The sequence below is a fragment of the Amaranthus tricolor genome, chromosome 10 (genome assembly GCF_026212465.1).
Source record: "Amaranthus tricolor cultivar Red isolate AtriRed21 chromosome 10, ASM2621246v1, whole genome shotgun sequence".
Classification (NCBI taxonomy): domain Eukaryota; kingdom Viridiplantae; phylum Streptophyta; class Magnoliopsida; order Caryophyllales; family Amaranthaceae; genus Amaranthus; species Amaranthus tricolor.
The window spans coordinates 15,303,529-15,315,487 of NC_080056.1; the positions used below are offsets into that span (position 1 = coordinate 15,303,529).

General features: G+C 34.8%; 1 protein-coding gene across 4 annotated transcripts; it reads left to right on the plus strand.

Annotated features, from left to right (window-relative positions):
* The first annotated feature begins 559 nt into the window (after positions 1-559).
* Positions 560-10,585, plus strand: LOC130825373 (mitogen-activated protein kinase kinase kinase YODA-like). 4 transcript variants are annotated; one of them, XM_057690556.1, is made up of 13 exons: positions 560-979; positions 3,844-3,945; positions 4,040-4,762; positions 4,938-5,681; positions 5,778-5,865; positions 6,366-6,428; positions 6,674-6,834; positions 7,391-7,466; positions 7,618-7,677; positions 7,757-7,864; positions 8,675-8,911; positions 9,182-9,273; positions 9,403-10,585. In XM_057690556.1, exons 3-13 carry the CDS (start codon positions 4,200-4,202, stop codon positions 9,902-9,904), a joined length of 2,694 nt encoding a protein of 897 aa, XP_057546539.1. In that variant the 5' UTR covers positions 560-979; positions 3,844-3,945; positions 4,040-4,199; the 3' UTR covers positions 9,905-10,585. The 4 variants fall into 4 exon arrangements, with proteins under 4 accessions (XP_057546539.1, XP_057546538.1, XP_057546537.1 ...); XM_057690554.1 differs by having other exon boundaries at positions 573-979; positions 4,863-5,681; XM_057690555.1 differs by lacking the exon at positions 3,844-3,945.
* The last annotated feature ends 1,374 nt before the right edge of the window (positions 10,586-11,959 follow it).

The window sequence follows — 11,959 nt, forward strand, 5'->3', positions numbered from 1 at the left end:
TCATATAAACGCACAAAAAGCAGTAGGTTTTGTGCTTTTTGTAACTTGGATATTATCTGATTTGTCCTTATTTATGTTTAGTTAGATAGTTGCTTGATGTGTTGATATAAAAAAATTGCAACGTAATGAAAATGAAAAGCTTGTTTCTTTTGTCATACTATCCATTTTTCATAGAATTGATACTATTTTTTTAGCATATATTATAGCCAAAATTTCATTCCATTCCATACATTAATTTCCTATACATATTTATCATATAAACATACATAAACTAGGTCTATATTAGTTTTCAAAAAAACACTTATAAAATTTAAGTATACAAAATCTCTTACACAAAAATATTCGGTAACTGTAACAAACAAAAATATACTAGTAAAAAAATGATAAAAAACTAAAAAATATTTATGATTAATCTAAAATTTGTATTATTACAGAAATATTAGTAAAATATTATATTTTTCATCATAATTTCTCCAAACTAATAAATAGCTTACAGTTTAATTTATAATTTATAAATGATTTTTTTATTTAACTAATATTTTTAGTAACCCAAAGAAAAAAAGAGAAACAAATACTCCTATATGCGGAAAATGAACGCTCAAACAAGACACAATTTCCATTGCTAAACCAAGAAGACACACTTATACACCTCAACAACCATTTTCTTTCTCTCTAATCAAATTCCATTTCTCCACCTTTTATTTCTATCTCTAAATACTATTTTCTCCTTTTTTTTTTTTTATCCCAAGTTATTAGGGTTTCCTTTTTTCCGAATTTCCAGTTTATTTTGTTAAGATGAAGTAATTCAACTGCTTGATTATAATTTATTAATTTTGGTTTCTTCAATCTTCAATGGCGGGTACTTTTGCTACAGTTTTGATTTTATTATTGTAGTCAGTTAGTTTTAGTGTTTGTTGAAGAAAAGTCTTAAACAAAGATTCGTGATTTTTAGCCGAAGATTTGGTGTTGATAATTTTAGGTGAGTTTTAATAATTGTTATTTAATTTTGGATCTGCTGCTTTTTTTAGTTTTTAGATGGCCACAAAATGGTGTAATTTGATGGTTTCATCATAAGATTATACTAATTTTATGCTAAATTTGTTTTTTGTATTTATTTATGTATGCTAATTTTTATTGGATTAGGAAATTAAGGTAAGTTGTAGACTAGTAGTAGAATTAGGTATTAATTTTTGACATTTTAGGAGGATGAGATCCATATAATGATTGAAGGAATATTTATATGAACTATTTTTAGAAATTGCTGTTATGACTTGTTCTATGTTGAGAAATAGTAAAAGGATTGTTTTGTTGGAGTTGACAATTATGACAATTGTGACAATTGAGTTGACAAAGTTGAACTATTGGCTAAATTTAGAATTTGGTAATTTGATAATCGAGGAAATCAATCTAATTTGGAGTTGGATAGAAACATATTCATATGATCATATGGAGAGCTTGTTGGGTGCACGTAGTTGTTACCCATCTAAATAATTGTAGCTGTAGGATTGTGTAAATTAATATTGTTCGGCAAAAGTAATGTGTATTGCAGTTCATGGGATACAACTTTTTGAGAAAAATGTTGAGAAAATTTTGAACTACTTTTTATTTGAGAACACTACATGTTTCACAGTTCGAAAAACAACTAACACCACCGAATGATACGTTACCAAACAAGGAAATTTTTTGAAAATATTTTAAACTTATTTATCCTCTAACAAGTACTTATAATTACCACGCCGAGTTGGCCGAAGACTTGAAAAGGCTTGTTGCCTAAATGTGTCCTAATGCGTGTTCGAATAAGTTTTTGGGCGATAAAAATCATTTCTGGTGAAATTGGAGTTGGTTCTAGAACAATTAATATTCTCACTTGCTTCACTTCCAGTTTAGTCTGGGTCTTGTTTTGTTCAGATATTATTAAGTTACAAATTAAGTCGTGTTGATATTGGTTTAGGGTCGGTTAAATGTACAATGATCATGAAACGAGGGTTGAATTAGGTATATGAATGGTTAGATTCATTTTGGGTCGTTGATCTTTGGTGGCGGGTTAATTTGAATGCGGAGAAAATTCTATCACGGGTTAACTTCAATTGGATGAAATCAATTATGATTGATAAAAATATTGATTCGGGTCAATTTCTATACAGTTTAATGATTGAATCTTGAGTTAGTTTAAGTTCAATAAGATGTATTTTAATTTGTAATACTATGAAATCTTAGTTAGTGTCACTTTCCTCATTATAGATTTGCAAAACATATATTTAGGTTATAGGCAATACAATTAGCGTTTGTCCAATTTTGATTCAAGCATTGTTTTTAAACTCTTGTTTATCTATGGTTCCATCAACATACTGGTTCAGTTTCATCTCGAATAGTTGAGGATTACTGGTTCAGTTTCATCTCGAATGGTTGAGGATTTGGTTTGTTTAACCAATTATCAAATTTTGATCGGTTATTTTCGAGTAATTGATTGGCTCGTATCGGTTCTGGTTAACTTCAGTTACTAGTCAATTTAGGTGGGTATGTTACTATTATCGGATTAATGTGTGTTTGATTTGAGTTGTGATTTTTTGATAATGAATTGGTTTATTTTGGTTTCAATTAGCCTTCGATTCGAGAAGTGTCAGATTTTAAGAGATTTTTTCTTGGTACAAATGCGTGTCAAACACAGTTTAGTTCGGGCGGGGTCCATTGAGTCGGGCTGGGTTTGAACACCTTTACAGTTGTCTGTTCCATCTATCGAGGTTTTTTGTTGGTTACGAGAGGTGTTTATCGAGGTGTGATGGATAATGGAAGGAATTAATCAAGTTTGAAGTTTCATAGAAACATATAAATATGATTCATGATGGAGAGTTGAAAATGCTTGTTGTTCACTCTGTCTATTTGGATTTTGATGGGTTGAGAGAGATTTTTATCTTGATGTGATGGATAATGGAAGAATTTAATTGATTTGGAGTTTTAAATATATACATATGGTCAAATAGAGACTTGAAAAAGCCTCCTCCCTGCTCCGTCTTTCGGGTTTTTGGTAAGCTACAAGAGGTGTTCATTAATGTGCAATGGATGTGACTATGTTAGTGGATTGCAGCTATTTTTGTCCTAAGGAGAAATAGTTGGAAAAGGGATTTCTGTTCACAATTTCTTGAGGTGAAGTTTTTCTATGGTTCATGTTGCCAACACTATCTTTTGGGATTAGGATTTTGACATTGTAGTTGCTATATTTTATATTTTTTATTGGGGTGGTTAGGTAGGGTTCGGAACCTCACTGGTTAAATCGGAGGCATTTGGTGAGAAAAATTCTTGCTGAGTTTAGTCTTGTGGGTTGAGACCTAAGATCATTCTTAAAGATGGGATTACAATGACTTGGACAATCATTACTCATGTCATGTATCAATGATTCAGACTAGCAAAGATTGGTGCAAGGAAATATTGAGGAGTTTACATGTGGAACTGAAGGGTCTCTGTGAGAGCAGCAGTTTTGTGGCTTTTCCCTTGTTGGAGAATGGAATAGATGAACAAGTTTTGAGTTATATGTGGCAAAAAGATTTATGAAATGCACTTCTGATTTTTTTTGGGTATTTGAATAGATTGTGTTAACCATATATTATCACTGAATCTTATTGAAGTGTATCTAATATTAGCTATGAAGTATGGGCAACTTATCTAGGAAGCTATGTTTTGGATAGTTTAGGGGTGTTAGGTACATCACTATTTTTTTAATCATTCTTTTCATCACTTTCCTTACATTTAAATATTTTGAAATTTTTTGAGGTAAATATTTGTAAATTTCTTTCTCTACAGTAATGATTTTCTTTTCTATTAACATAACAGATTTATTTGTTTTAGGTGTACGTGCTTTGCTTGCTCTTGAATTTTCTGGCCTAAATTTAATGCATGGTCCATGGTTATTGTAGAATGTGTATCATTCCTCAGTTTCGAAGAAACTCTGTATAAATTCATTATCTTTCATTTTTCATCTATATTTATTTCAGCTTCAGGTGAGTTCCTTCTGAAATTGTTTATTTTGTGTGCTCAAATCCAGTTAATATTTGTACGATTGATGCCGATGCACTTTGGTGGAGTGTTTATGGAGTTTTAGGCTGCTGCTCGGTTTGATAGCTGTTGTCATACTATGGTAACATATGTAAAACCTATATGTATCTGCCTTTGACTTGGTCTAGTGAAGTAATTGAAACAAGACTATGCGTTCATGGTGGAGGAAGTCATCATCTAAAGAAGCAAAGAAAAAAACAAGTGATGAGACCATCCTTGATACATTGCGAAAAAAATTCAGAAGCCCATCTAATGTAAAGTTAAATAGTAGCGGAGGAGCATCTCGAAGGCATTGCATTGACTCTATTTCGGAGAGGGGTGTTCAGTCTAGGGCAGAATCTAGATCTCCTTCTCCCTCCAAGAAATCTAAGCTTGTCGGGAGGTGTCAAAGTTTCTCTGAAAGGCCTCATGCCCAGCCACTTCCACTTCCTGGCTTGCATCCTGCCAATGTAAGTCGTACTGATTCTGGAATCAGTTTGCCGTTAAAGCCGAGAATAGAAAAGAGATCCAAGTCATCCATATTCCGTCCCCTTCCTAGACCTTCTTGTATCAGGAGCAGGGCAGAACCTCAAGAGTTGGATATTGATTTGGTCATCGCTTCTGTTTCTAGCGACATCTCTGTAGAAAGTGATGATCTTACTGAGTCCCGGCTGCGCAGTCCTCAAGCATTTGATCTTGATATTGGGACAAGAACTGCTGTTGGAAGTCCTAGGTAATGATAAATTCATTTGTTCCCTTCTTTGATATTCATAATGAATGTTCTTCTGTTAATAGCTATTGCTTTCTTTTCCATTTTCTTTTAATATGCAAAGTTCCTGTTTGAAGAACCGGGAGCATGCAAGTTGCAACTTTAAATTGATCAGTAACTTCAAATTTCTTTTTGCAAGTGTCACGCTGAAGGATTATTCATCAAAAGCTGCCCAAAATGAATCTATAGAAGCTCCAAGACCTGGGACTATTCTGTTGAGTAATCAAAATATTAATGGTTCTACAAGAAGAAGACCTTTGGGGAATCATGTGCCAAATTTACAGGTTCCTGCATACGGTGCTTATTACAGTGCTCCTGACAGCTCGATGTCCAGTCCCTCAAAAAGCCCTTTAAGAACACCTAACAATGAGCAGGTTCTGAATGTTGCTTTCTGGGCTAGTAAACCTTATCCTGATCTGACTTTACTTGGATCTGGTCACGGCTCTAGTCCAGGCTCTGGCCACAACTCTGGTCACAATTCTATGGGAGGGGATATAACAGGACAACTATTTTGGCAACAACCAAGCAGAGGTAGCCCAGAGTATTCTCCAATACCTAGTCCAAGAATGACGAGTCCTGGGCCAAGCTCTAGAGTTCAAAGTGGTGCTGTTACTCCTATTCACCCTAGAGCTGCAGGCTCAGGTTTTGAGACGCATACAAGCTGGGGTGATGACGGAAAACAACAGAGTCATCGTTTGCCTCTTCCTCCTGTAGTCATTCCCACTCCTCCTCCGCTCTCTCATGGAAATTCAGCAGCCACATCTCCCTCTGTTCCGAGAAGCCCAGCGAGAGGGGACAATCTTCCAAGCCCCACCCCCAGGTGGAAAAAGGGAAAATTGCTTGGTAGTGGAACTTTTGGACATGTTTATCTTGGGTTTAATAGGTGATTATATTTTAAATGCTCCTGTTTAATTGACTGGCTACTTGAACAGAATAACCGAGACAATTTATTGACTGGGTCTTTTTATCATCGACGTAGTGAAACGGGTGAAATGTGTGCGATGAAGGAGGTTACATTGTTTTCTGATGATTCAAAGTCCAAGGAAAGCGCTAAGCAGCTTCAAACGGTGATTGTCTCTCTAATTGTCTCGCTGCATTGCATTTAAGGAAGAGACAATTTTTCTTTTTATTCTCCCCCTTAGCTTTAATGTCTAGTGGTACATTTGCAATATTTTGCTTTGTATTGGGTGTCCAATAATTTTGGTTAGATTCTCAATAAAAACTTCTTGCACCTGGGGTGCACTTATTGGTAACCAACTTTTAGAGCAGGAAATTCGACACTCTGGCACATTATTAATGCACTTAATGGCGCCAAAATTTATAACCTGATCTTATAGGAACTATGACAAAATGCACAGTTATGTGAAAAACGACCTGGTGTTACTGTGAACTGAAGCTAGCCTGTTATTTTAGTCATGTGTCAAGTATTGAAATTTACCACCAAAGTGGATCCCTGTGTTTCTATAACCTGTATGCTAGCATTGGTTGATTCATTCTAAATTTATGCTGTGCATCTAACAAACCTGGTGTGCATCTTTATAAGTTAATATATTTTACATTTGTGCAGGAAATTTCTTTGTTGAGCCGCCTACGACATCCAAACATTGTACAGTATTATGGTTCAGAAACTGTAAGTCTAATTTACTTTGGATTATTTAGATTCTTGGATACTATTGGAGTTAAAGTGCTCCATTATTCTCCCTTTATTCGGGAATTCGTTGTGGATGATCGCTAAATTCTTTTAATGCTGATTTATGTTTCACGAGCTGTCTTAGGTTTATAATGAAAAATTTAGAAAATCAGACGCTATTAATCTTTTCTTTTCTTTTTTGCTTCTGACTCACTGAAACATAACTTTTTACATTTATTTTGAAGGTTGGTGATAGACTTTATATATACTTGGAATATGTGTCTGGTGGGTCTATCTATAAGCTTCTTCAAGAGTATGGACAGCTTGGTGAACTTGCTATACGTATCTATACCCAACAAATACTTTCTGGGCTTGCATTCCTCCATGGGAAAAACACTATTCATAGGTGACTATTGTCAACTGCTTTTTATATTTTTGTTTCAAGGGTACTACTCCCTCTGTTCCTTAATGAAGTTATCACAAGAAATGTTCATTGGAATTAAGAAAAATATAATCTTTTAGATTATGGATATATTATTTTATTGAATAATAAATTTTATGGAGGAAAAATGAGGACAATAAACATTAAAAAAATATTAAAAGAAAGTTAGTGGAAAATATATGGGAACCACAACTAATAGAAAAAATATTTTTATAAAGTTAGTGGGAAACATGTGGAGAGTGGGGACCATAAAGAATATAAAAATGTTAAATGAAGGTATTGGAAAATATGTGGGGACTATAAGCATTATTAAAATATTAAATAATGATGAATAAGGTTATTTTTGTGTATAATTTGTGACATAAATAGAAAAATGCTTTATGGAACAACAAATGGAACACCCCAAACTAACAAATGGTAATTTCTTTAAGTTTCGGAGAGAGTACTATTTAATGCAGGCTGATCATTTTCATCACAGAGAAGATTATAGATTTAATTTTCTTAGAGCTTTTCTATGCAGGGATATAAAAGGCGCTAATCTACTTGTTGATCCTAACGGACGTGTTAAGCTGGCAGATTTTGGGATGGCAAAGCATGTAAGCAGCTCATCTACTTTCTAGATACTTTTTCCTATGACCAAAAATGTGTTTGATATTAGTTTGTATCCGAAGCAAATAGATTTCTCTTGTTTTCATGCAATTGTTGATTGAAGGAACCCTCCTTGATGGTTTATGATAATACTTGTAGGTTACAGGACATTCGTGTCCATTGTCATTGAAGGGAAGCCCTTATTGGATGGCACCGGAGGTAAGAATGTGAATCTTTTTTTTCTTGTGGCTTTAGTTGTGTTTTCCCTTGCGGCATTCTCAGTCTCTTTCAATTGTAGGTTATAAAAAGTTCACATGGTTCCAACCCTGCTGTTGATATATGGAGCCTTGGTTGTACTGTTTTAGAAATGGCCACAACCAAACCACCATGGAGCCAATATGAAGGGGTTAGTGCCTTGTTATCCAGAGTTTAATTTTCTTCCTCCCTCGTATCCACTTTAAGTATCCCATTTGTTTCTAATTCAATCCTTATTATATCTCTAATTGTGCATAACAAAAAAATTATAAAAAGTTCATCTTAATAAAATTTACCTTGAGAAAGTAAAAATTACGAATCAAATGGGATACTTGAAGTGGATAGTAAGGAGTGTAAGCTAAGAATATTTCCGTTCTGTTCAAACAACCATTACAATCAATGTACACTTCCACAGGTGATTTGAAGTACATAAATGCCCAATTATTGCTTTGTTTTTCTTAAAACATTAGTGTGATAAGCTTGCTTCTGACGGTGGTTCTATTTTCTTATTTTCTGCATTTATTGACATAAAAGCCTCTATGACTAGGACATGTTCTGGCTTTCTGGATCGTTCTTCAAGAACAGATAATATTTTGTAACCAAACTTTTTATCATAAGATTACATTCGCACATCCTTTGAGTTCTTAATGTGCATAAACATGACTAAAACTTCTTAATTAATTCTCTTCTGCGTACTCCATATTTGTTGTAAGTTGTACCCTCATCAGAATTCCCTTGGGTTGTTTCAGTAAAGGTTTATTTTAGATTTCATGTGTATTAGTTTTCATTCTCTGTTGAAGTTTAGTTGATCCAAGTATTTTTCCTATCATATTTCATTGTGACATTGTTGTCTCTAAATCAGTTCTGTTTTTTGATCCTTGTACAGTTGAAACTTCAGTACAGCATGGGTTTGTTTACCTACTGCCAAGTAAAGGTGATGATGTAATGTTGATGTTTGCAGGTTGCCGCTATGTTCAAGATAGGTAATGGAAAAGAATTACCTGCTATTCCTGATCATCTTTCTGAGGAAGGAAAAGATTTTGTGAGGTTATGTTTGCAACGAAATCCACATCATCGTCGCACGGCAGCTGAATTACTTGAGCACCCATTTGTTAAAAATGCTGCTCCTTTGGAGAGGCCTCTGCCAAGCCCTGAACCTGCTGATACCACTGGTGTTACGGATGGGATGAGGACTTCGGTACTGTCTATGTCTTCATTTAGCTTATTCTTATCGTTTCAGTTTTCAGCTTTGCTTATTCAGATTTTCTCGAACAATCAAAATCCCAGTACCCAGTTATGTGGGGCAAGCTGCATTGCCCTGCAACTTTTCAATCTGTGATGGGAATTCTTTCCACTTGAGATAGTGGATTATATTTATAACTAATATGGCTGCCGGAGAATTTCGTTTGCTTTTACACACAAAGTATTACAATGACCTTAATTTTCATCTTTCCTTGAATGTATTCAGGGGACTCCAGTCGAGAGGAATCTTTCTGGTTTGAACTTTGAAAGACTTGCTGTTCATTCATCTAGAGTTTCACCAGCTCGGCCTCACTCCAGGTTTCTGTTGGTTTATTTCTTTCACTTTTGTTCATACAGTTGGAATTTTTGCCAAGTTAGAGCAAGTAGTCTTGAGTTTTTCTTGTTTGATATCTGACTTTTGACCGTATTTCATGTTCGTATTTTTAGTGATTATCACATCCCACAGAACATATCTTGTCCTGTTTCTCCAGTCGGTAGTCCAATTTTACATCAAAGGTCACCCCAGCATCTGAATGGTATGATGTCTCGTTCTCCTATATCTAGCCCTCGAACCACATCTGGCTCGTCTACACCCCTCACTGGTGGTATGGGTGCAATTCCATTTTATCTCTCACAACAGTCAATTTATACGCAAGATGGTTTTGGAGCCTTGCCAACATCCCCTAACAACGTTTTTCTCAACGGGTCATCTTACCATGATCATAATGCGAAAATTAAGGTGCATTCTGGACCCCGTGCTTTAATGACGTTAGTGAGTTCTGAAAGCGAAATTCGTATAAAGCAGGTTGAAAGAGAAAGACCATGTAATGGACGAACAATATTGGCTGATCGTGTATCCCAGCAGCTCCTGCGGGACCATGTTAAGCTGAATCCTTCCGTGGAACTCAGTCCCCGCTCAACGTTGCCTAGTCAAACCCATGGTCTTTAGCCGCCTTCATTGACTAGATAATCATACTGCATTGGTTGTTGGACATTAAAGGAAAAATGACGTGTCATGAGACAGTGAAATTTACAGTGCCTCAAGTTATGGCACTTGATCTACAGCCGCATTGTAAATGCTGGAAAGTGTTGTGTTTGTGGCACCATCATAGCTTGGGGTCTCAACAGCTCAAATAGGACATGGAGAAGTGGTTTTGATGCACAACACAGTTAGCTGCCATGTCTTTTACAAACTCCGAACTATTCTATCTGACGTAACATAATTCAACCGATATCTGAAAATCAGCTGTACAAACGGTATGCACTGCAGTTGTGGAGAGAAGTTTGACGTTTTGGATGGACCTGCATTTTTCTAGGTCATTTCAGACGAGTTATATCAAAGCTGAGATCTTTTTAAGTGGTGTAGTTCATGTTGTACAGGAACCTAATCTGGATATACAACCATGCTATCACACATTTTAGAAACTTACCCAAGAGATTTTAGTCTCTTTGGAATGTTTTATACCTAATCCAATGCAACTGTCTATAATATTAAGATAATGTAGTAATATTGTTACCCTGTTCCTGTATATTCACTATTTAAGTACAGAAATGTACTCATTTAGATTGTAATTTACCTTTGACATCAGTGATAATGTGATATATGATGAAACGAACACTTTTCGGAGCCTTTTTTCATTCTCTTTCTCTTACTTTCTTTTTGCTTCCTACTATATTTATACTAATGTATTAAGAGAGAAACCAAAAATCGCATCTGTCATGTTCTCTTTTACTTTTTTCTTGCCTAAATGCTCAAGGCCAATTATGTATTGATTAAAAGATATATATCAAATATATTTTATTTTAAAATGTGATGAGATATTACTCATATGGATGTTGTCTAGAAACAATATGTGACACGGCTCGAGTTTATTGTCAAATGAGTAAGGGTACATAGGGTTTGAACATAGGAGATTAAGGAAAATCAAAGGCCTTAGGTTAATGAAATCTTAGAACATTGGTAGCTTGACTAGTAGGTTGTTAGAGCGAATGATATCATGAAAATGAGAAAACCTAACATTTTATATCTACAAGAGACGTAAGAGGCTAGAGATAGGGCGAACATGATAGTATGTGAAAGGTAAGAATGTAAATTATGTGATCAGGATATAATTATAATCTTAATGGAGTGAGTGTAACTATGGATGAATGAACATCTAAGGATGTAGCAGATGAACGAACGATACGATTATAAAAGTGAAAGTTGTATATGGTGAAGAAATGAACATCATAAGTGTCTATGCCCTGCAAGTCGAGATTGAGGAATCAATTAAAAAGAAATTTTAGAATGATCTTGATCATATGGTGTAAAACAGACCAATAACTGAGAAACTCTATATGGGAGCTGATTTAAATGGGCACATAGGGGTTATTCGCAGTGCCTACGAAAACGTTCATGAAGGGTTTGGCTATGGAACTAGGAATACAAAAGAAGAGTCCATTTAGGATTTTACACTCATACAATTTGTTGGTTGAAAACACATGATTTAAAGAGAGCGAGATAGTCACCTTGTGACTTTTAGAAGTTGAGTATACACAATGCAAATTGACTACTTTTTGATAGTCATGATAGATAGAGGTAGTTGCCTAAACTATAATCTTATTCTAGGAGAGTAGTAATTCAACAAAAAATTCTTATCCTTGATGTTTTCTTTCAAGCAAAATCATAGGTAAAGAAAGACAAAGAAGTACACAAGGCAGGCCCTAGACAAGGGCAAGCCGGGCCTACGCCCAGGGCCCACTAAATAAATTATAACTTGTCTTTAAGAGGATTCGACCACAAACCTATTGTGTGGAAGATAAGACTATTAACAATTGAGCTAGGTCATACTACTTATGTTAAATGCAATGTTTATTGATTTTAAATATGTGTAATTGCAATAATTATATTATAGTCTGCATAATTGGATATACACGAAATTTAAGTGGACTTTAAATCATTATACATTAGTTAATTTTCCTAATAAATACTTTTTAATTATTTTTGTGAGTTTTCTTTTTCTAC